General features: G+C 54.6%; 1 protein-coding gene across 2 annotated transcripts in view; it reads left to right on the top strand.

The window, feature by feature from the left end:
• Positions 1-24,537, top strand: part of CASTOR2 (cytosolic arginine sensor for mTORC1 subunit 2) — a 51,091-nt gene that overhangs the window by 13,229 nt on the left and 13,325 nt on the right. For both annotated transcript variants that reach the window (XM_036308972.1, XM_036308971.1), the window contains exon 2: positions 20,531-20,601. In XM_036308972.1, coding sequence (XP_036164865.1) covers positions 20,531-20,601 — 71 coding nt within the window. The remainder of the gene's footprint in view (positions 1-20,530; positions 20,602-24,537) is intronic.

Raw genomic sequence — 24,537 nt, 5'->3', positions numbered from 1 at the left:
GGAAGGCAGAGGCTGCACAGGGGGAAGGTGCTCTCTGTCCGCTGTTCCCTTAAACCTGGTGTGGGCCCTTGGCCCTCGAGGCTTCCTTCTTCTCCACTGGTTCACAAGTATGTCTTGACACCCACCCCATGGCGGGGGCTGATCCCGTGAGGACTCAGACCCAACCCTGGGCTCACTGTAGACAGCTGTGCATGCTCTTGATCACGCTCTAGTTCAGTGGTTCTCAACCTTCCTCATGCCGCGACCCTTTAATACAGTTCCTCAGGTTGTGGTAATCCCCAATTTCATTGTTACAAATTAAACATAATTAAAGCACAGTGATTAATCACAAAAACAATATGTAATTATATATGTGTTTTCCGATGGTCTTAGGCGACCCCTGTGAAAGGGTCGCTCGACCCCCAAAAGAGTCGCGACCCACAGGTTGAGAACCACTGCTCTAGTTTGATGAAGAGGAAAGTCCTCATGGCATGGGGGAGCTTGAGGTACAGGGGCGAGTCAGAGAGGGCTTCCAGGAGAGGTGGCAGGTGGCATTGAAGCATGAGGGTAGGGAAGAGACTTCCAAGAAGGAGGAACAGCATGTGCAGAAGCACTGAGGCCTGGCCCCTATGGCCTGTGGTGTGCAGAAGCAGCGTTGGGGCTGGAGAGAAGAGCCCTTTTAAGGGGAGGGTGGGGCTGGCCATGGGAGCTGAAGGGCTCTGTCCAGGCTCCTGGGCGGGATCAGATGGCTGGTCTAATCCCAGGACTGAAGAAGGCTCATGGGGGAGGAGAGGACAGATGGGGGAGGGCCCAGAGAAGTGGCCCATGCGAAGGGAGTGAACGAGAACATGGGGTGGCAGATCTAGGCTAGTGAAATTCTTCCCAAAAGGAGTGGAAGGAGGGTCGCAGCTAGATGTTTGTGCAGCCAAATTCACAGCAGCATTATTCATCGTAGCTAAAACGTGGAAGCAGCCTCCGTGTCCGTTGACCCATAAATGGATAAACAAAATGTGGTGTATGCATACAGTGGGATATTATTCAGTCTTAAAAAAGGAAGGAAATGCTGGCACATGCTTAAGTGAAATAAGACAGTCATGAAAGAATAAATACTACATATGATTCCATTCAGATGAGAAAGCTAGAGTGGTCAAATTCATAGAGACAGAAAGTAGAATGATGGATGCCAGAGGCTGGGGAGGTGGGGGGAATGGGAGTTACTGCTGAATGGGTAGAAAGTTTCAGTTTCACAAGATGAAAAGAGTTACGGGGATGGTGGTGATGGCTACACAAAGGTGTGAATGTATTGGATACCGCTGAACTGTAAACTTAAAAATGGTTAAATTCTAAATTGTATATTACATGTATTTCAATACAATGAAGTGCATAGTGAACAGCAACCAAAAAAAAAAATCTAGGCTAACAAGAAGGAGGAGAAAGTTGAGGGTTGGGGGTGTGAGGGGGTTAGAGCTATAGAATGGGTAGTAGTGATAGTTGCACCAACACTGTCAGTGAGAAAGAGTATGAATCCTGGAGTCCTCACAGATTGGAGTTGGAATTCTCACTGTGCCACCTGTGTTAGTCTGCTCCGGATGCAGTAACAAATACCATAGGTCGGGTGGTTTAACAACAGAAACTTATTGCTGGAAGTTCTGGAGGCTGGAAGTTCAAGTTCAAGGTGCTGACATTCTCTTCCTGGCTTGCAGATGGCCCCCCTCTCTGTGTGCCCTCAGATGGATTCCCGTCGGAGCACGCAAATGGAGAGGGAAAGCCAGCGAGATCTCTGTTCCTCTTGTAAGGGCACTGATCCCGTAATGAGGATCCCACCTTCATGATCTCATCTAAACCTAATAACTCCCCCAGGGTCCCACCTCCAAATAACATCACATTGGAGGTTAGGATTTCAATATATGATTGGGGGGGGGGGGTACAGATATTTAGTCCTTAATACCAACTTTGGAGATTTACTTCACTTCAGGGTCTCAATTTTCTCATCTGGAAAATGGGGTGGTGCTGCCGGCCCCGGGTTATTGTGGGAATCTCATGTGCTTGTGTGTGTCCAGGGCCCCGCATCTGGGCGGTACTCAGCAGGCATCAGCTGTCACCAGCCGGCTTCCCTGAGCACCTTCCAGACTCCACACCCTCAGGTGTCCCGGGAGGTCTGGGGCTATGGGAGATGTCCACTCCTCACCCCACACCACCCCCCGCAGGCTGTGATTTGGGGCCTCTCCAGCGGGGCCTAGTCCTCTGGTCTTTAAGCAGAGGCTGGGCATGGGTCAGGCCTCAGGAAGGCCTGAGCCAGCTGTTTGTCCTCATGTTGAATCTGGAGATCTGGGAGACCTCCCCCATCCATTGTTTACCCATCTTGCAGAGCCCAGGCTTACCAGGGGGCTTCCAGCAACTTCTCCTGGGAGCCCTGCATAGAGAGAAGGCAGGGGCTAGGGCAGCCATGGGCAAACTACGGCCCGTGGGCCGGATCCGGCTGTTTGAAATGAATAAAACTAAAAAAAAACAAAAACGTACCCTTTTATGTAATGATGTTTACTTTGAATTTATATTAGTTCACACAAACACTCCATCCATGCTTTTGTTCCGGCCTTCCGGTCCAGTTTAAGAACCCACTGTGGCCCTCGAGTCAAAAAGTTTGCCCACCCCGGGCTAGGGTCAGCTTTAGGTTGTTAGTTCACCTGGCCTGTTAGGTGGGTCAGGGTCAGAGCCCCCGCCCCCACTCCACCCACCAAATAGAGGGTTGCAGATGGATGGGAGAGACAGGGAACCCCATCATCCTGTGAGGCTTCTTCATTCTGCTGGCATCAGGCTGTGGCTGGGAGGTCTCTGAGGCCCTGGGCAGGAAGGAGGAGAAGGTTGGGAGTGCCAGGGCCAGGCGCAGGTACGCAGCAGGGCTGGGTTTTGACTCCAGGGCTTCTACCTCCCCACACTATGCCAGTAACCACTACAGCCCTCCTTCCTGCACCTTCTCATCCCACCCCACTCTGACCCTGCTCCCCTGCCTTTGCAATCCACCATAGTCCGCTGCCTCCTACGGGAAGGCCACCCTCCCTCTCTGTTTTGTTTTTGTTTTCTCATTTTAAATTTTTGGATAGATAATCGATTCATAGACAGCAGGTGCAGGCAGCTGTCTGCCAGGCCCTGGGCCCAGGTAGCCAGACCTACACTCAACCATCTCCTAGGTGTCCAGCCCTTGAAGCTGGTTCCCCTTGACCCAGGGGCTGTCCCCTCCCAGGTCCAGACCTTTCTCCTCCGCAAATGTTGGGAACTGTCCCAGGTCCCGACACTGCAGCCTTCCCGCCCTCTTGCTGCCCTTAGCTGATTGGGAGGCTCCGGGCTTTGGGGTCAGCTGGGCCTGAGCTGTGTCCTCCCCAGGGCCTGCAGGCCGCTGGAGCGTGGAGCTGACAGCTGTCCCAGAGTTAGTGTACCGGACCCCATAAAAACACCTTCCCACCTCCGGGTGGTGAGTAGGCACCTGGATCTGCTTCCAGCCTTCAGAACTGTGAGAAAATCCATTTCTGTTCTGTAAGCTGCCCAGTGTCTGCTACTCGGTTCTGGCAGCTCCGGCTGTTGCTGCCCTCTGTCTCCCCGCCACCCCAGCCCTCCTGGGCCCCTAGCCGTGCAGTGGGACCGGTGGAAAGAGCTCAGGGACTGGGCTTGTTCAGATCTCTTCCTCCCCCTGATGAGGGCAGGTCCCAAGCCTCGTTGGTGCCATCTTGGAAATGGGAGGGTGAAGAAAGGGGCAAGTAAGTCAGCGACTCGTAGGCCCTTTCTTTCTGGCTCAAGGTTGAGCTCAGTGTCGATGCTGATATTTCCTCCCATGAGATGAGCAAACAACAAGGGAACTTTCCTGGGGAAGTGAGATGATGTGAACATCAAACTCGCGACCCTGCCTCATGCCGGTAGCTATTCATTCACTCTTGAGGGCCTCATTGACATTTCCAAGATCCCGGAGCCGGAGGTGGAATTCAAGCCTGAAACAATCCCAGTGTCCACGGGTTGGAGGTGAACCACAGCCAAATGGCCAGGCGAAGTGGATCCCAGAGCTGCAGGCCAGGGATGGTACATGGGCTCTGTTTAATGTGGGGATTACCTGCATTCGAGTGAGTGATGGGTTGGAAAGTTCTAGAACTTTGCTGTCCAAATTGGTAGCCTCTTGCCACATGTGGCTATATAAATGTAACAGAAATTACCCTAACCAGTTTGGCTCAGTGGATAGAGCATCGGCCTGCGGACTCAAGGGTCCCAGGTTCAATTCCGGTCAAGGGCATGTACCTTGGTTGTGCGCACATCCCCAGTGGGGAGTGTGCAGGAGGCAGCTGATCAATGTTTCTCTCTCATCCATGTTTCTAACTCTCTATCCCTCTCCCTTCCTCTCTGTAAAAAAATCAATAAAATACATTTTTTAAAAAAAATAAATGTAACAGAAATAAATTCAGTTTTTTGGCCTTGCAAGCCACATTTAAAGCTCTCAGTAGCTACCTGTGGCTAGTGGCTGTTAGCTGGACAGTGGCTGTAGACCACTTCCGTCATTCCAGGAAGCTCTACTGAGCAGGGCTGTTTTATTTTTACTTTTTAGTTAGAGGCCCGGTGCATGACATTCATGCACTGGGGGGGAGGGGGTCCCTCAGCCTGGCCTGTGCCCTCTCGCAGTCCAGGACCCCTTGGAGAATGTCCACAGGGAGCAGGCCTAAGCTGGCAGTCAGACATCCTCTGAGGGGTCCTTAGCATTGCCACAGAGGCAGGAGAGGCTCCCGCCACAGTTGCTGTGCTCACCTGCTTCTGGCTGAGCGGTGCTCCCCCTGTGGGAGTGCATTGACCACCACGGGGGCAGCTCCGTGGTCAGTGCATGTCAGTGACCAATCATTCTGCTGTTCGGTCGATTTGCATATTAGGGTTTTATTATATAGGATAGGAAAATGTGTGTGTGTGTTTTTTTAATTGATTTCAGAGAGGAAGGGAGAGGGAGATAGAAACATTGATAACAGAGAATCATTGATTGGCCACCTCCAGTATGCCCCTCCACTGGGGATTGAGCCTGCAATCTGGGCATGTGTCCTAACCAGGAATCAAATTGTGACCTCCTCATTCATAGGTTGAAACTCAACCACTGAGCCACCGTGGCCAGGCTGAGCAGCGCTGTTGTAGAAGGGTGTTGGGACTCAGAGAGAGAGAATGCCAGGCTCATTTTGGCAGCGACTGTCCTGACATAGAGTTGGGCAGAGCGGGGTCACACCTGGCTGTGTTTGCCGTTGGAAGACAGGTGCTGGGGGTGTGTGCCATGGGCCTCTGGACCAAGCAGTCGTGTGTGGTGTCGTGGGATGAGGCTGGGCCTGGGCGGGCAGGCTGGCAGGATTTGGCTGCATTCTGAAGTCCCAGCACTCGCAGATGAGCTCTTCCACTTTCTACTCAGGCACTACCGCCTCCGGATGCCTTCCCTGAACCCCAGACCCCAGCAGATCTGCCTCCTCAGCAGGCACAGTGCTGGCCGTGGAACCGTGGTGGACAGGGCACTGGCTTGAGGAGCTGGAGCCACAATTCTACCATCACAGCCACGTGTTCTGACTTGGGAGTGACAGGGTGCCAGCCCAAGGCTCAGGGAGGTTCAAGACATGCCCAGGGTCGCCCGGCTTGCTGGGAGTCGAGGCTCACCCTCCTTCCCAACTCACAGCTAAGGCTCTTCCAGGAGAGTGGCAGGGAGGCCTGACACGCTGGGCAGGGCTGAACAGGCGGCTGCCCGGGCTCTGGGCCGGGGCACCGGGAATTCCAGGAGCCAGGCCGCAGCCCAGTTGGAGCAGCGAGCTGCTAGGTCTCCCAGGTTAGTGTCCAGAGCTGGCAGGAATCGCAGGTCACTTCTGTTTTATCTGGTTTCCATTTGCTTAACCTGCTCCTGACCTCTGAGGCAGTCCAGAGAAGTCTGAGGAGTCCTGCAGGCCCTCAGCCCACACCCCCCGCCGTGGTGTTCCAGGCTGACCTCAGGAGTGGTCACACACACACATACCTCTCGCCATTCAGGAAATTGACTGCCCCCAAAACCCAAGACACTTGAGAACTTTGGGGGTCTGGGAAAGGAAAACAGGGCATTTGTAGGCCAGAAGTGTTTTCTTTGGCCCTCCAGTGTGTTTTTTCAAAATTATACCAACATTTCAACACTGAGATAGATCACAAAAATCTGGATTTCCGTTTTTCCTTGAAAAATTGGAAGCTCTTGCAATCCAGGACCCACAGGGTAGCAGCTGATCCGAGCTGAGTGGCAGCTGCCCCGTTCCAGTAGGGAGGGGACCCCCGGCCTCTAGCACCCTCTGTCCCTCCCACTCTGTGTCCCCACACACCGAGACCCGGGACCAGGCCCATGCGTCGTCATGCTTTTACCAGACTGTTTCTCCCTATATTCTTTCCCAAAAGTACAAGGGAGCAAGCTGGGCTGAGGGGGCCACACGTTTCTCAGTTCTAATGAAGAATGTTCCTGGGTATTGAATATGGAAAGCGCGTCTCGCTCCTGGTTCTTTCGCCCGAGTATTTTGCAGGCCTTTGAGCTGTACTCCCTGTTCTTGGTACTCCTCACCATCCTCCCAGGCTCCCGGCTGGAGGGGCTCAGGGGCTAGAGGCTTCCTCGGTGCTGACATGGCCACAGACACAGGCTTCTGTTCCTGGGTCCTGCATCTCAGCTTCCCCTGGCTCCCGCGGTGGACCACGGTGGATGGAGCCTGAGCCCAGCTCCCACCACCCGAGAGAAGATGGGGCCCAAGCAGGAGCAGAGCTCAAACAGCAGGATCCTTGTGAGACGCAGGACCAGTTCTCCCCTCCACAGCCAACGTGAGCTGCTCAAAACATTGACCCCACCCGTCACTCAGACGTTTCAGAGCCTTATTTTTCATGGATCTCAGGTGCACCGAACTTGATTCCTCGTCATCCTTGGTTTGTGACATACGTGTTGATCCTGCTCTTTCTTTCCTTTGGTTTATTCTTTGAATAGTATTACCCCCACTGCGACCATGACACTGACGGTCACTGCGGTCCACCCACACTTCTCTTTCCCTTGACGCTGTGGCTTTGCCCTGTGTGTACCTGAGAAGGGCATCTGGCTGTGGGTCGTCTTCTGGGCCTGCTTTTCTCCACTCAACGGCGCGTGACAATGTGTAGAAGATGTTCAGCCTGCCCATGGCTGTAGTGATCCGACCGCACTGCCGGGGATCCTTGCTCTTCCTCGAGGTCTGGGTCTCCCCTGCCTGCGTCTCGTCCTCCAGGCCTCCGCTTACACATCCCTCCCTGAGCCCTGCCCAGACACCTGCACCGAGGGAGGCCTGCGCTGCTTCCTATCCAAACTTTGCTTGTGGCACAGCCTGACCACAACAGACTGCGCTATGCTTTGTGTGCTGGGTTTTGCCAGCGCCCCATCCCAGCAGGTACCCCTCCCATCTCGAGGGGCTCGGCCTCAGCATAGGGACCCACCCCAGGGAGAGGGTGGGGCTCAGGCCGGCTTGGATGGGCTGAGGTGTGCAGAGCAGTTCTGTAGGGCGAGCTTGAGCTGGAATTAAGGAATTAAGGGCAGAGGAAATCAGCCAGGAGATATTTTTAAGAAAGATGTTCATAACAGCTTTATTCATAATAGCCAAGCACTAAAAGCAACCAAATGTTATCAAGAGAGAAGAAAAATAAGAATATGTTATAATACATTATTAATATATATAAACATACATGTATATTCACCAATAAAGACAACTACAACCCATATAATAAAACGGACTAATCTCAAAATCAATACATGGAACCAAGGAAGCGAGGCACAAATTAGTGCCCACTCCGTGGTTCTGAGAGCTACAGCAGGCACACAGAACCTGTGACAGCAAACGGGAGCAGGGTGGCCCTCGTGGGTGTCAGGACTGAGGGAAAGGGGCGGAGAAGGCTGCTGTTGAGAGAATGTCCAGGGCTCCTTGCGTGAAGGGGTGGCGGTTCAATGGCCGTATACATCTGTCAAAACTCATCAAACTGCACACCTGAAATCTGTACGTTTTATTACTGTAAATTATGCCAGTTACAAATAAAGAGTTTTTGTGGGGGGAATGTTATCTGGAAGAGGTAGTGATGCAAGCCCAGACTTGATCTCATGAAAAGCATTTCTCACCAAAAACGAGGCGTGCCATTCTGGAGCTGCTGCTTGGCCCCGGCCCAGCGAGCAGGGCACCGTCAAGGCGATGGTCAAGTATCCTTTCTCCTCATCCGTCTTCACATCACCAACTCTGCCCCCTCAAACTCTTGTTCTGGGGACCTTGGAGGCCCAGAAGCCATGTGACCACCTCCAGGCAGACCACCCAGCATGCCTGCTCAACTGACATGAAGACCCAAGGGGGACAGGAAGAAAGGCTAGGACTTTCCTTCTCTGCTAGTGAAGCAGCAGCCGCGTGGGGCGTGCACAGACGGTACGCGTGCGGCCATTGAGTCCCACAGACTGAACAGACCCGGGGAGCCAGCACCCAGGCAAGACCCGGAGGAGAAGGTTCCCAGGGTTCCAGAAGCCTCCCCACCACGCTCTTCCAGCCACCACTCCCTCTCCTGCATGCTATCCCAACTTCTGTTGCCTCGATGTGATTCTGCCTATTTTTGGTGCCAAATCCAGGATGTTCCCAGACAAGCCAAGAAGGCTGGTCCCTCAGCCATCTCCCTGCTGGCATTAAGGTGAACAGGCATTGCTGTGCCCAGCTTAAACATGCCACCCTGGGTGCTGACATTGATTGGGGGCGGCGGGGGGAGCTCGGGCTCAGAGGCCTCAGAGTGGCACGCAGAGGCTCCTTACATGGGCCACTCGCCCAGAGAGCCACCAGCATGTGCTGGCGGATTCACTGTGCTAAAGCCCCGGGGTAAGCCTCTCCTAGCCAGGTCGGCCTAGGCATCCGGCAAGGGAGGCTGGCCCCGCAATCTCTCTGGCTTTCCAACCTCAGCTTTGCACCCTCCGCAGGCCCACTGGGTTCTTTTTAGAGTTCACCAGGTGAGTTCAGTGTGCAACCAAGGTTGAGAGCCAGTGCGTTAAGCAGTAAAAAGTTGGGTTTTATGCAGGGCTTTGCCCACACACTCTGTTCCCATTGTAGGAAGAGTGGTGGTGGTCCTACTGGACTCCTTCCCTGCCATTTTTCCAGCTGGAGCAAATATCCACAGGTCCCTGACCGCAGAATTAAGACTAGCCAGGTGTCAGTTTAAAAGAGGCTACATGGATAGAGTTTCTAGAAATAAGCTGCCCCATGATGGAATGAATTGCCTTGCAAAGGAGTGAGCTCCCCCTCCCGAGGGGTATGCAAATAGAGGCTGGGTCTCCATCTGTCCAGGTTGCATTACTGAAGGAGGCAGCACACAGTGGTCGCGGCCTTGATTCCAGGCCTCCTTGTGCCCCGCCCTCCTATCTGGGTGATTCCAGGAAGGTTCCCTTTGTGGTTTTGATGCAGAACCTGTGGTAAACTGTTCCACAAATTAAACAAACTCTTGCAGTTCTTTCCCCTCAACTCATTTATCTGGTTCATAAATCTCAGTGGATTTGCTGCACGAGTTTGCTTGGAAATGGCCCTCCCCGTCTGCCCTTCCCCCCCTGGTTAAGGTCTGTTGTTGGAACAGGGCTCTGACGGGCAGGGCTTGTCGCCCAGGATGCCCGAGGAGAGGCCCGTGTGAGGGCCTAGCTCTGCTGGGTTAGGAATCTGAGAGTAAACAGATCAAGTTTCCAGTGTTAGCTGGCCACAGCAATTGAAAATGAGAATGTTCTCTGAGATGACTCAGCCTCTCGGCCCCAGGGTAGAGGCAGCCCCAGGCCGTGGCTCTGCCCTGGTGGTCGGCTGCAGGCCAAGCCCAAGGGGAGCAGCAGTGGAGCTTTAGAGTGAGTGGTGTGCAGTTACCGTCCATCCCATCAGGATGAGGGCACAAGCCACAGTCTTGGTTATCTAACAGGTTGCTGTCCTCAGTTTCATCATTTGCGAAATGGGGATCAGCCATTCCTGGCTCAGAGGGTGGATGTGAGAAATGAGGCTAAGACCATTGCAGCCAGCGTAGGCAGAGAAGTGCCCATCGGAAGCTCTGGGAGAGAGCCTGAGTCACAGTGGTGGAACCCAGTGAGAATTGGAGGGAGGGTGTCATGTGAGGCTCCCTTGAGAGCCACCTACATGGGGAGAAGAGAAGTCACTACAGGAAACAAAAGAGGAGTGTCAGTGTCAGAAGTTAGAGGAGGCCATGTGGTAGCTTCTAGCGGCCAGGGGAAGATGTTGGCCAGCCTCGTGGGGTCCAGCCAATAAGTCAAGGACAGGAGGGCATGAGGGAAGAGGCTGTCAGGGTTGGCTGGTGGACGTCATTGGTGAGCGGAACAGGATCAGATGGAAAGTGAGGCCAGCCGGTGGCAGTAGAGGGTTGATAGTGACCAACTGGAGGCCTGTTTGGTGATAGAGGGGAGTGAAGAAGGCAGTGGCCTGAGGAGGAGATGGAGATGAAGGAAACATTAGCCTGCATGTCACTAGGACAAGGAAGCCAAGTATGAGCGAGGCGCCTGTGGGAATGGAGAAAGAAAAGGAAGGTTGCCTTGGTAGTTTTTCTGAGACCAGAGAGAAGGGTTAAAATGGATGGAAAAACAGATGTTTTGAGTGGGGGAGGGGGTCTCACCACTTGGCCTCAATGTTAGGAAACTGAAGAAGATGCAGGTTGGGGTTCAGATCATGCATGCCCAATCAAGAGCTAAGACACAGGGTTGAGCAGATTGGGGGGGCGGGGGGGGGGGGGAGGGTTGCAGGCAGGGCAAGATCTAGGCCCTGCGGAGATTTCTGAGCTGGAGGTCATAGCTGAGGAGGACTGTCCTAGACAGGGGTTATCTAAGGATTGGGGTCAGCTAAGGGGGCCACCCAGGACACCCTGCTCCAAAGCCAGTACAGAATTGGAGCGGCCGCAGGAGATGAGAGAGGCGCTCAGGTGACCCAGGAGCCAGGGGCACTCAGGGTTACCAGGCAACGGGACAACAACTGCACACAGTACCCCAGCTTGGCTCCAAAGTCCTGTAATAGCAGCCCTCTGGGGACTGTCGGTTCCCAATTAATAGTGTCAGGGACTTGGGGTGGGGGGAGGGCGCAAGTACTACAGATTGTTTAGATTATTGTTTTCAGCGTGCTGACAAAGAGCTGCTTGCCCCCTGGAAGGATAGGAGGTTGTGTGTGTGTCCTCACCGTAGTGTGTGGCACAGGGGGAGTGAAATAAGCTTCCACTATGTCAAGGAGAAAACCAGGGGAACATCAGTGCCCTCATCCAAAAGGAAGGAAAGAGACTGGTGCTGTTGAAGCACGCGTGTGTGCCCGGTGCTTGTACCTGAAGAGATGCCAGCCTGTCCCCTGGTCCAGCAATCAGTGGGGTTATGCCCCTCTTTCCGAATGGGGAGACCGGCTTAGGGCCGTGTAAATGTCAGACCACGGAGCTGATACCATCACTGGGACTCCAACCCTGGCCCCCTGGCTCTGAAGCGGTGCTTTTTGCCGAGCATTAACCACTACCACAGGGTCATCTGGGGTAGGACCAGTCTGGACTGTGAGAACTGAGAGTAAACCCTCGGAGGGTCAGGTAGAGGCTGGACTGTGAGAACTGAGTTGAGGGGTGACGATACATCTGTGCAGCTGGCCAGAGTCAAATTGAATGACCCAAATGACGGAGATTGTAGTCTTTGGACCAGTCCTACCCGTTCATCCTGGGCCTCTTGCCTGATTCTGGCACCTGGACCTGCCAGGCCACCTCCTCTGGAGGCTCTTTTACTGAGCGCCCTACACCTGTTTGCGCCCAGCAGCCTGATCCAGCTCCGGTTCTGTGGCTGGGTCCTCCACACCCTTCTGTCAGACCCCAGGCCCATTCCCTCTAAACTTCTACCTGGCCCAGGTTCCCAAGAACAATCTCCTTTGCCCCAGGGGACCTCAGCTCAGGTTCGTGACCCTGACCCATCGAGCGTCCTTGCATGGCCTTCCTTATCCATTTATCTAGATAATTAGAGTTAATGATGTAATCAGCTCGTGTTTAAGCCAGAGCAGAAATAGGACCTCTCGGTACCCTACATTCAACCAGAGGTCTCCCGCGTTCCCTCCCCCCCCCCCATGCCCAGGAAACTGTGTTCTTCATTGCTTTGCTTCCTTTTCGTGTCATTCTGTTGCAACTACATGGAGTTGTAAAGGTGGTCTAGTAGTTTGATTTTGGGGGGTTTTTTTAAGTTGCTTTTAACTCTAAAAAGAGGACCATGCTGTATGTTGTTATGCCCAGATTTCAAGATTCCCAAGAGCCCACCAGGGAGCCAGTGAGTCCGATGCAAAAGCAAAGAGTCCTTTATTTCGAACTAGTTCGGCTCCCTGACCACACTCACCGATGCAACGGTAAACCCAGTGGCAGAGAGAGGGCTAGCCCGATGGGAAGAGGAGTTTCATAGGGCGGTGGAGTAAGGGGTGGAGAGGTGACTGTGGGTCCTGCCGATTGGCCAGGCGCAAGTTGGTACACAGGATGTCACATGGCTCTGCCCAAAAATGGAGGACCCAGGGTAATATGGAGGGCGTAGTCCTCACCCTTTCAAACACTTGTCCTGGGTGTGGCTAGCAGAGGCTTGGGCTTCCGGGAAGAAGCCTTACCAAGCACATGGCTCTGCCCAAAAATGGAGGACCCAGGGTAAGATGGAGGGCGTAGTCCTCGCCCTTTCATGTGTCATATTTGGGGACTTTTCCACCTATTACGTTGCTAAGATTCTTTCACATTTTTGCAAGTCACCGTAGATTGTTTGTTTAGACGGTTGGGTAATATTCTTCTGTCGTCCTTCCCCTCCTCTCCAGTGATGGGCATCTGGGGCGTGGCCAGGTTTTTGTTGCTGGGAACAGGCTATTATAAATTCTCTTGTCAGTGTCTCCCATTACACATATGTAAGAAGGTGGAATCTCGCCGGGAAGAGCTGAGTCATGGGGAACATGCCTCCAGGTGCCCTCACCTTAGAGATTGCCCAGCCTGTTGGACCCGGGGCAGTCACTGCCTTAATCTACCTGGGCATCCGTGTTCCTGTCTGGAAAACACTAATTAATGAAACCACACATGCACTCGGTGCTGATTACACACAGACCCAGTGTCTAGTCCTGTGCTGGGCATGGGGACTTAGCTGAGAAAGACTCGGCCCCACCACGGTCCAGGCGCAGCGGAGACAGGCCTGAATCATCTCAGCAGCACCCGGGGTGTTCCCCTCGCTGGGAATGGGCTGGTGGGTGCAAGGGTGCACCAGGGCGGAAGCTGGGCCAGGCCCCGCGGTCCCTCGTGAGATGGCTGGACTTCTGCTGAGGGCTGGGGTGGGGGCCACAGGAATGGGGAGATCTGAAACCAGAAAGAGATCGCTGAACACAGAGAAGCCAAGGGACCACAGGCAGAAGGTGCGCTCCCGTCTGCGAGGCCTGAGCACTCCAGACAGGAACGCTGCCAGGGACATCCCGTTCCCCTCACTCCCAGGCCAGCTGCGCCACTCGGCTGCATCGAGTGACCGCACTTCAGCAGCCTCGAGCACATCCATGTATGTTCAGTCCCTCCTTAAGCCCTAACCTGCAGGGGAGGTATTTCCAAGCCTCTCTCACAGGTCAGGAACCTGGGGCCAATTGAAGACCAATAAGTAGTTCCACCTCATCTCCGGGAGGCGGTAACACCGAGATTCCCACTGGGGCCTTGTCCACCTCAGTCCCCCCCAAGAAGGAAGTAAACCACCAGGCCTTGCCCCACGTGTGCCCTGCACTGGGGTGTGTGTGTGTTCCCAAAGCCAGAGGCCTTTCCCAGACTGGTCCTACCCTGGATGACCCTTCTGACCCTGCTCCCTGCCAGGCCCCTGGGACCGGCAGCCATCCAGCAGCTCTCCAGAGGCCTGCGTTTCAGGCCTCAGGGCAGCTCCACAGCCCTGGTGTCTTACCTGCCCCAGGTTCCCACAGAGGAAAGGACTAAAGCAGTTGGGACCAGATTTAAAGATGAGCAGATTTGGCCAATGCAGGGCCCCACCTCTGCCTGCCGGCCTTCCTCGTGCCTCCAACCAGAACACTGGCCGTGGGACACAGTCTTTCCCTGCCTCGGCCTCATGTTTCTCCCCCAATTTGTTGAATATTATTTCCTGGCCACAAGCGGACCCACGCCTACCGCCGGCAGCCTGGGCCAAACCACCGTTGGCTCTTGCCAGCTCCTTGAAGAAGAGTAGTCTCCTAGCTGGCCTCGGGGTCCTTACCCCGTCCTCACGGGGACCACAAGGCATCATCCTACCCCCATTGCCTGTGAAGTCATTGCCTGTCATTCCCTTGCCCCGGCCTCTCAGCCACTCTGGCCTCTGTCACTCCTGGCCTCGGGGCTTTGCACAGTCTCCTCGCTCTGGCCTCCCGGGGACAGCAGCATAATGCACCTCTTACAGGTCTTGTGGGGACCTGCCTTTCCCTGCTCGACTATTTTTTATTGTAGCCAGATATACGTGACACAGGTGTACCATCTGAACTGTTCTTCAGTGTACAGCTCGGTGGCAGTAAGCACATTCGCATTGTTTGTGTAACCATCAGCACCATCCAACTCCAGAACTTTTCATCATCTCGCACTGAAACTCTGTATCTATTAAACAATCGCTCCCCATCTCCCCCTTCCTCCAGCCCCTAGCAACCACTTCCTGCTCCGTCTTTAAATTGTAAACCCCTGTTGTGCTAGCCCTTGTCCTCTCTGCACTTTTTTTTTCTTAATATATTTTATTGGCTTTTTTACAGAGAGGAAGGGAGAGGGATAGAGAGTTAGAAACATCGATGGGAGAGAAACATCTATCAGCTGCCTCCTGCACACCCCCTACTGGGGATGTGCCCGCAACCAAGGTACATGCCCTTAACCGGAATCGAACCTGGGACCCTTCAGTCTGCAGGCCGACGCTCTATCCACTGAGCCAAACCAGTCAGGGCCTCCCTGCACTTTTTATTTGCTCTGTGGTACACACCATCATCTGATCCACTATTTTACTATTTCCCCCCCCACCACCACCACCACCACCACCACATATAAACTCCAATTGTCTTATTTAAGGTGTGTCCCTAGCACCTGAAACAGTGACTGACTGGTTTGTTGAAGGACTGAAAGATTGCCTGGGTCTCAGGGACTTTATCCAGACCCTACTAATTCCTTCTGCCCTACTGACTGACCCTTTTCTGCAGTTCCTACCTGTGCAAGTCCCCCTAGAATTTACAAGCGATGTTGCCCACACTGTCTGATTCTCCTGGCCGCCCGTGACATAAGCCGATTTCGGTCTTAATGGAAAAGAACCTCCTCTTCAGGATTGCCCTTCAAATCACAGAACCAACCCGGGCTTTCTTTCTAACTACAGTCGGAAACGGTCACCTGTAATTGTTAAAGACAGTAGAAGTGAAATGTAAATAACACGAGAGACTACTGAGGGAGGACCCACGAGAAACATGAAAACGCTGCTGCTAGTTACGAGAACAAAGGCTGACGCACACCAGGCCAGCACCCTGGGGAGGCCCGACGCACTCTGCTCCGTCGCCACGATGTGTGAGTCCCTGTGCAGCACGGCAGGTGGGCCGCGGAGTGGGCCAGACCCAGCCCCTCCATGTCCCCACTGTGACGTCCTGCAGAGGACGGGGCCAAGCCTCCCTGGTTCCAGCCCGAATGGGCTGCACTTTGCGAGAAAGACTCCGGGCTTTCCCGGCTGGTGCTGAAATTGTAAATGGGCTCATGGGCATTCAGAGGCCCTACTTGAACGAAAAAACAAGAACGGTTTGTAAACAGGTACCCGGAACGTGCTGGAAGACTGTTCTCGGTCCCGCTGGTAGCGTGTGAAGGCTCTGGGTTCATCTCAAGGCCCGGCTGGTCAGGCTGTGACGGCAAAGGTCTGAGCTTGTTCTCTGAGGAGCTGGCAGGGCCTGGCTGGCACAGGGCATTCTGGCCTGCAGGAAGCAGGCCCCGGCCCCACAAAGCTAGCACCCACTTCCCAGCACCCTGGGTCCTGCAGGAGAGTCCACGTACTGGCAGCCTTTGTGGAGCCCTGACTACGTTAGGGGTCTTTGTGGTCTGGAGCCGAGAGGAAGTGAGCACAGCCGGCAGGTGAGTGAAGGCGGGATGGATGCTAATAGGAACTTCCACTCAATGGCGATCGGTCGGGCCACCCCCTGGTGCCGCGATCTGGATGGCCGCTGTCCTCAGACATACCACATGTCTGAAGATTGCCCAGGCCTTTGTGTGGTGTGTCAGGGAGCAGGGTTGGGCCCAGGGCTGCAGGTTTGGCTGCAACGCAGATTCCCTGGCAGTGTAGAGCTGGGTCTGTCTCTTCCGTCATACATCATCATTCCTTCCCGGCCTACCTGGTGGGAATTGAGCTATTGGGGAGGTGAATGGAGACTTTTCAGCAAAGCTTTTTACTTGGGCTCAGTGTGTGGGAACCAGCTGTTTCAAAGAATCAGAGACTCAGTTTCATCCATCCTCCCCCTCGAGGCAGTGGTACCCTTCGGAGAACTGGCAACGCACTGCCTCCCAAGCCAGCCCATTGGTCTCGGTAGTCAGCTGGCTGTAGAGCTTTTCTTTACTCGGAACACAAGCTGGCCTCCCTGATGCCTCCCTTTAGCTCTGTCTGCCCACCAAGAAGAAATAGCCAACATATTGAGTGCTCACCATAGTCACACGGGGTTTTCGTCATTTATTCTTCAACAACAACCCTGTGACATAGGTAGATACTGTTATTATCCCCATTGTACACATGAGAAAACGGGGCACAGGGAGTAACCTGCCTAAGGTCACACAGCCATAAGCAGCCACGTGGCTTCCAACCCATGGTCCACAGTAACCACAGAGACTAATAAAAGGCGTAGCTGGAATCTTCCCCAGGCCAAAGGGGTGCAGTCCAGGGTCCCCTCAGCTCCTGTGGGCAGGCTCCGTGTTGGCCTTGACGCTCTGAACAGACATGGCTCCTGGTGTGGCCTGCCCTCATCCAGTCCCCATGCTCTGTTCACGGAGCCCAGGGATGCATTGCACCCCCTAGACAGGGGACTTGCGTGATTCTTGGGGTGTGTCCCAAGCCAGGGCTCACCCAGAGCTGCTGTTCCCCAGTCTCCCTCCTCCATTGGTGAGAGCTCTAGAGTTTTGTATCCCATCTACCTGAGTGCTCCTGCAGGACCTGCCCAGTCACCATGGCACACAGTTGCACAGGTTGTGTCCTCTCGATTCTACAGCACTCCTCACACAGACTGAGGTGGATGAGCCCTCCTCCGAGCTCGGATACCACCTGCCCAGCTCCCTGGGCAGCAGATAGATCTGTCTTGGGTTCTGGTTGGGGCTTTTGCTTCACCTCGAAAGGTATTTTCCAGACACTCAACGGTTCTGGAATCGTGTCTACGTGCCTTGTTGGTCCACCCTGCTATGGAGCTGGCAGGGTTCCCGGTGGCCCAGGCACTGCCCAGGCTGGAACTGGATGGGAACTAGCCCACCCTGAAGCTGCCCTTGTTGTACAGAGGAATGAAGCAGCCCAGGGCTCACCACCCGGGGCCAGGCTGGGACTGGAACCCAGGCCCCTGACTCCAGGCCTGCGGTCATCTTCTCACTCTCCAGGCTGCTCTCTCCTGTCATTTCATCCTGTCCCTAAGTACCACGAGGGCATCTAGAGGGCAAGCAGATCTCCTCCTCCTCCTCAGGTTTCCTAGTAGGCTGGCTGATTGCTGGGCTTGGGTCCTCTTTCCTGCTCCTTGTAGACCAAGTGCAGAGAGGCCTCAAACAGCGGGGCCTGGCATCTATGGTGTGGATTTAGCCACGACTCACTGGAGAGCACAGAGTTGGGACTAGAGACTTTAGTGTCTCTCAGCAGAGGGTACATCAGGGCAGTGCCACGCCAGGGCATGTAGGGCTTGTTCCGATTGGGGCTTCTCTGGCCTTGGAGGTAGGTATGTGGCTGTAGTCCACTCTATTGCTCATCAGACAGTGAGCTTTGGTCCTGTGCCCAGCCAGGTGTGTGTACAGAGAGCCTCCAGCCCTTGCCTGTGAGAGTGTATGGTCTGCTGGGGAAACAAGTATTCGTAACGGGTTGTGGCAAGTTCTCATCATGCACAGTTGCTCCCGTCGAGCACTGCCCAGGTCTGAGGGCCACTTCACATACACTGTGAGGCGAGCGAACTCTCCCCTGGAGCTGTGAGGCACCAGCAGCCCACAGTGGCCTTAACACCCTCTTGTGCACAGTGTAAGGCTGTAGGCTATCAAGGAGGACCCGCCTGTTTGGTGGGAGGTGAGGGAGAGGAGGTGGCTGGTGCCAATCCTTAAACTGGGTCTTAAAGGGTGAGACGGTCACATCGACATATTCATACCCCATTTACACAGAGGCCGATGCTGCCTTCTGCTGGTGCCTGTGCCTCCGGGATGATTTATATGGTCTATTTCTGGAATGTCCCTCACAGCCGAGAGGGCACTGGGAGCAAATGCCACATCTGTCAGCCTTCACAGGGCTCTCTCCCCCACCCAGCAAGTACCTGCTTATGGCAGGCCAAGGACGGGGGTGGGGGGGTGTGGCTTCCAAGGCTCATTCTGGGTGCACAGGAGTCCCCAAGAAGGAGCTGGGCCAGACCAGTGATAGCCATGCACTAAGGTGATAATTTGCTGTTGTCCTGAGCAATTACAGATTTCACTTGTCCAGGCAGTCGGTGCAAATTGGATGTGGACAGGCAGGGACAGAGATGGCATTTGCAAACCAAAGCGCTGGAGGGAAGTGGAAGAGAGTGTGCTGTCGGTTGGGCAGAATGTCAGAGGGAGGAGAGTGAGTGCCACCCTGTTCACAATGCTGGCACAGGCATTTCCTTCAGTCAGGCTCATGGAGGCATAATTTACACCCAGTAAAATTCGCCCTCAGGGTACAGCTCTTTGAGTTTTGACAAATGCGTATAATCCTGTAGCCACCCACCACCACAATCAAGATGCCAAACACCCCAGCACCCCAAGGGTTCCTGGGTTCCCCTCCAAAGTCAACCCCGGCCCAACCCCTGGCAGCCACGAATCTGCTCTCAGTCCTTACAGTTTTGCCCCTTCCAGATGCCATGTAAATGGAATCATATATATGGCAACCTTTTGAATCCGGGTTGAACTTAGCAAAGTGCCTTTGAGATTCATCCACGTGACAGCAGGAATCAGTAATTCATTCCTCTTCCTTGCCAGCCAGGACCCCGTGGTGTGGCTGAGCCTCCTCTCGGCCAACTCCCTAGCTGAAGGGAGGGCGTCGGGTTGTCTCCCCTTTGGGGCGATCACACATAGAGGCTGCAGACCTTGCATGCAGGTCTGTGTGCATAGGTTTTCTCTCTCTGGAGTCGGTACCCAGGAGAGCGATTGCTGGTTCGTGTGGTCGCTGTACGTTTAACTTTGTAGAAACTTCCAAACTGTTTTCCAAACGGCAGTATCGTTGTGCGTTCCTTCTGGTTCCAGCTGCTCTCGTTCCTGGTGAAAAGTGTAAAGGCTGAAGTCAAAGGGTGCCGCCGAGTTCTGTGGTCGGGGCGGCTGGCGGGAGAGGACGGCCACGGGGAGCGAGCTGTGGGCACTCCGGCCGCCCGGTCCCCTAGAGATTCCTTCCCCATTTAATCTGTGGAGTGATATCCGGCCATGGCTGGGGCTACTCGTGGGGCCTCTTTCTGTCACGGCTCCCGTGATGGATGGGTTTTACACGCTGGGCATGGAGCCCGTGCTGGGCCTCACGCTCCAGAGCGGCGATGCCAGATAAGTGACCACGTTTCCTGTGCACACCGTCTCTCCCTGCAGCTGCCGTTCTGGGGGCCGTCCTGGCTGAGGGGGACAGAGACAGGCATTGAGGGGTGGGGACCCCGTTACCCCGTGACGGAAAGCCTGGACACGGAGCCCAGCTAGTCTGCCAGGCAGCAAGAGCATGCTTAGGGCAAGACAGCAGGGACGAGATAAAGGGGGCAGAGTGATTACCAGTCCCTGCCTGGCCTGGGGAAATGGGTGGGGGGTCGGGGGGACGAGCATCATACACCCCAGGCTAAGTAGTATTGCCAAAGGCCACATGTGGCCGTTCAGGGATCTGTGTCCCAAAACCGGCACAGACGTCCACCCCCTCCCATGCAGAGAAGAAGAGTAGCCTGAAGGCTGGGCTGTCGTCTGGGTGATGTGAGTTAGGACTTAAGTGACAGTGGGAGCTCTTCAATTGGTGAGGAGGGGGCCAGGACAGAGACATAGAGGTCGGAATGTGGGGACCCATGGATAAGAGTTCATTTGCATGGCCCCTGCCAGACCTACCCTTCAGCCACTTCCTCCCTGAAAAAGTGGGATCTGAGCCTATACAGGATCCCAGAGGCTTGCCGACTGGGGGTGCAGAGGGGACGGTCACCATCTCTAGGCCTCTCTGAGACCTCCTGAGTTAGGGGGGAGGGGGGTAGGCATAGCGTACTGGAGGTCACCAGCAGCCTGCACTCAGAGCTCTGGGTAAACCGATTCATCTGCTGGGTCACCACAGTGTCCGGCCAGGACTAATGCAGAACTAATGTGACATCCGTGTCTGTCTGTCTGTCCATCCGCACAGGTGCAAGTTCTTCAGTCTGACTGAGACCCCGGAGGATTACACCATCATCGTCGATGAGGAGGGCTTCCTGGGTGAGTGCTGCTCCCGCCGGGGGTGTGGCAGGACTGTGCCCTGCCATCGAGGCCGGCTGCCCGCCTCCTTATTTCTGCCCCCACCCACACCCGTGGAGAGCCTTCTCCTCTCCCAGTCTCCTGGCTGTGGCTCCTCGCTCTCTGCCCGGGAGCCTGCCCAGGAAGGCCCCGAGCTAACAGGGTCCGTGACACCGTGCCTCCCCAGCCGAGAACTAAAGCAGCCACACATTTCATTGAGCATCTGCTGTGAGTGAGGTGCTTTAAATTGTCCTCAGTCCTTGTCCCCATTGGCGCGAGCCCCAGTGCCATCCTTCATGATGTCCCTTCGCCTTTTTCCCATGCATTAAATTGAGATACCATGCACATGCCATAGAACTCACCATGGTCAAACTCGGCAGCTCACCAGGTGGTGCAGCCATCACCACCCTGACTCCAGAACAGTTTCATCACCCCCAAAAGAAGCCCCATTACCTGTCAGCAGTCATCCTCCCTTCCCCCCACATCTTGCAAGTTTATTATTACAGTTTCTTACGTTTGTCCTCGTGCTGCCCGATGCCCAGTAGTTTCCGGGGAGGTGGTGTGTGCATGAGGAGCTGGGAACAGGAAGGGGATGTCACTGCCCAGGCGTCCACACAGCACGGAGCTGGGCTCCCCCAAAGCTGGTGTCTGAACCACTTTCTTCAAAACGTGCAGAGGACACAACACGTCCGACATTTTTAAGAAACAGTCCCACCCCAAAGACAGCTGGTAACTTTTTGGTACTTCCTGTCTAGCTTTTTTCTGTGCATGTTGTTCCTTTTTTTTTTTTTTTAATATATATATTTTATTGATTTTTCAACAGAGAGGAAGGGAGGGGGATAGAGAGTTAGAAACATCAATGAGAGAGAATCCTCGATCAGCTGCCTCCTGCACACCTCCTTACTGGGGATGTGCCCGCAACAGAGGCACATGCCCTTGACCAGAATCGAACCTGGGACCCTTTAGTCCGCAGGCCGACGTTCTATCCACTGAGCCAAACCGGTTAGGGCTCGTTGTCTCTTTTTACTTTCCTTATGACCATGCCATATGGAGAAGTGCTTTCACTTAACGTTGACGTCACATTACACCTTAAAGTTTCCTGTGCCATCACAGCCGCTCACAGCTGCCACGCGGCCTTCCCAGTCCCCTAAGGTTAGGTTTAAACTTACTTTAATTTTTCTCCAGTGATAACATTATAGACCCTTTAAACGTGTAACATTTGCCCTTATGCCGGTCGATTCCTAAAATGGGGTCTGAGAAATGGCATATGGTCAGAAGTTGGCTGTTTTCCAGTTCTCCTGTTGACACCCCGGGGAAGCGACCTCCCAGCTAGACTCTGTCATCCTACCCGCAGGTGCTCCAGAGCACCTACCAGTGTGGGGATGGTCGCACACCCCTCTCCCCCTACAAGGACATCATGTCTTTTCCTGACTCAGAGGGGGCATCTCGTGGCCAGGGCAGGGAGAGGGCAGGCCCCACAGGAGGCCCTGCCTCGTCGTCGAAGGCACCCATGTAGCCACTCACTCATTTATGCAGCAGACGCCGTCTGAGTACAGGAGCCACGGATACGCGGACACTGTGCTTGGGCAACCCAAACGCGTTTCCATTTTCTTACGGGCACTCATCATGCCTTTCATGCAGAACTGCTGCGAAGGGTGGCATCTTAATGCTCCGGAGTATCTGTTCTCTGGTAATAGATATTCTGTCTAATCCTCCTCCCCAGATGAGACTGAAGTCTCTACCTCTTGAGGCAGCTAATGAGCAGACACCATGAGCAAGGAGAGAGGGAGGCCGTGGACCTGGCAAGCCGGTTCTGCAGGCCCTGGAAGGCCATGTCTGCAGGATTTCTCGCTCACCGGGGAGATGCCCTGCAGAGGAGTGGCTGGTTACCTGAGCAGCCTCCAGGGTTGCAGGAGGCTGTGTTTACTGAGCACCTGGGGTGTGCCAGCATCTTGTAGGCCCTGGAGATGTAGCTGGAATTGAGAGACACCATCTCTGACCCCAGCAGCCTCGGAGCTCTGTGGCTTCTGGGTAAGGCTCTCCCTCCCAGGCTAGCAAAGCAGGCTGCTTAGATAGCTGTTATTGCCTCAGAAAAAAATAATCTCTCATGCTCCTGTTGCAGAGCTAAAGGGGCAAGTATACACAATAAGACTCCCCTGTACCGCTGCAGAGATGCGTCGCCACCTGGGATCATTCCGGTGGCCTGAGGGTAATCGGTGAAGACCCGTTTTATAAGAGGGAAAACTGACATTAAGGTGCCCACAGTCCCTGAGTGACGGGGTCCCATTTGAAACAGGAAATGCTGTGGTGAATCCCAACAGACCAAGGTCAGGGGCATGGGAGACGGGGGATGGGCCAGTGTGTGGCAGGGCAGTGTGAGAAGGCCCCCAGAGGGGAAGATGTGGGGTGGAGACTGCCAAGTTCACCCTCTCGCCTCCGCTCTGGGCGTGGTTCTCTTAGGAGGCTCTTCTTCGGAAAGGGAGTCTGGGCTGTGGCTGCCCCCGTGGGACGGGGAGGGGTGACGGTTGTACCGTGCTGTGTGAAAGATGGGGCCCCGTCTCCCAGTTCTGCAAACATTGCTTCTCACCCAAGGGCCTCCCTCGGCCAGGGTGCCTTGATTGTGGTTCGCTGGCAATATCGTCAGCGCGGAGCTTTCTCTGTTAGGAGCCAGCAGCTGTCTGCAGTTCACATGTGCATCAAATGCGGGGCCTGTCCTCGGAGGGTGGGACAGTTGTCAGTGACATTAACCAGACTGCTTCCTGTTTCATGTGGAATTTCAGAGGCTCTTGGCTCAAATGGATGCTATGTGTCTGCATGGCAAACCAGAGGGGTCTGTGTGCATGTGTGTCATTTGATCTTTTACATGTTTAATGAGCACCTACTATGTGCAATTGCTAGATGCTCATGGGAACCCAAAACAATATGCACGGCAGCCCCTGTCCTGACCTCTGGGTCGTGGGCAGCATCTTAGGTTTGCAGTTAAGCAGGGCGCAGTGCTAATCAGGACCCCTTCACTGGCCCCCACCCGTCACAGGCCCCTTACCTGTGTCTGTGGTGTCTGTAACATGCTCCTTGGACCGTGACTAGCCAAAAGGTAGAAGGAGGAAGATGTTGAGAGGTAACTGCTGGCTTCATCCTGGGCTAAGATGAGAAGATCAGGTTCGGATCTAGCCCTGCTACACGCTGCTGATCATTCTGGGCAAGTTGCTCAGGACCCTGGGGCCTCCATGGCCTCGTCCCAAACACAGGATCGCCTCCCTCCCACTCGGTGCTGTAAGGCATGCTCGTGGCTACAAGGCACATGAGTGGACCCACGTAGTTCAGACCCGTACTGTTCAAGGGCCAGCTGTGCTCCTTTACAGTGAAAGTGAACATTTTTTAAACTCTTGATACCCTTGACCCAACTGCCATCCAGAACCAGCAGAACACCAGCAGTGTGACCAGAAAGGCTCTGGCCTTTGATGAGCACTCAGATGGGTGCCAGGCACTCAGCTGAGCGCTCCAGGCGGATTATCTCATTTAATCCTCCCAGCGCCTTCTCCAGCCGCTCCTGATTTCATCATCCCACATTTAAAAACAAAGGCCCGGGGCCCAAGGTCGCACAGCCAGGACTCAACCCGCCTGCCCCGCGCCAGGACTCAACCCTGCTGCAGGCGGGGCAGGCGGAGCCTGAGAGACAGGCTGTGTGGAGGACACGGCCACATAGTGCAGGGACCTGCAGGTCCTTCGGCCAAAACGGGGGACTCCTGGGGAAGAGGGAGCCCACCCAGCAACAGAGTCGCCCAACTTTGTGACCCGGCGGTGGGGAGGGGGGGGATGGGGAGACCTGTTACCTCCTCTACCAGGGAGCGTCCTCAGCTCTGAGAAGCTATATTTAGGGTCTGGGACGATGGGCAGTGACAGATAATCCATTTCCGT

Source organism: Myotis myotis, unplaced genomic scaffold (genome assembly GCF_014108235.1).
Source record: "Myotis myotis isolate mMyoMyo1 unplaced genomic scaffold, mMyoMyo1.p scaffold_m19_p_5, whole genome shotgun sequence".
NCBI lineage: Eukaryota > Metazoa > Chordata > Mammalia > Chiroptera > Vespertilionidae > Myotis > Myotis myotis.
The sequence above is the reverse complement of the archived record's forward strand: the minus strand, read 5'-3'. Positions and strand labels throughout refer to the sequence as shown.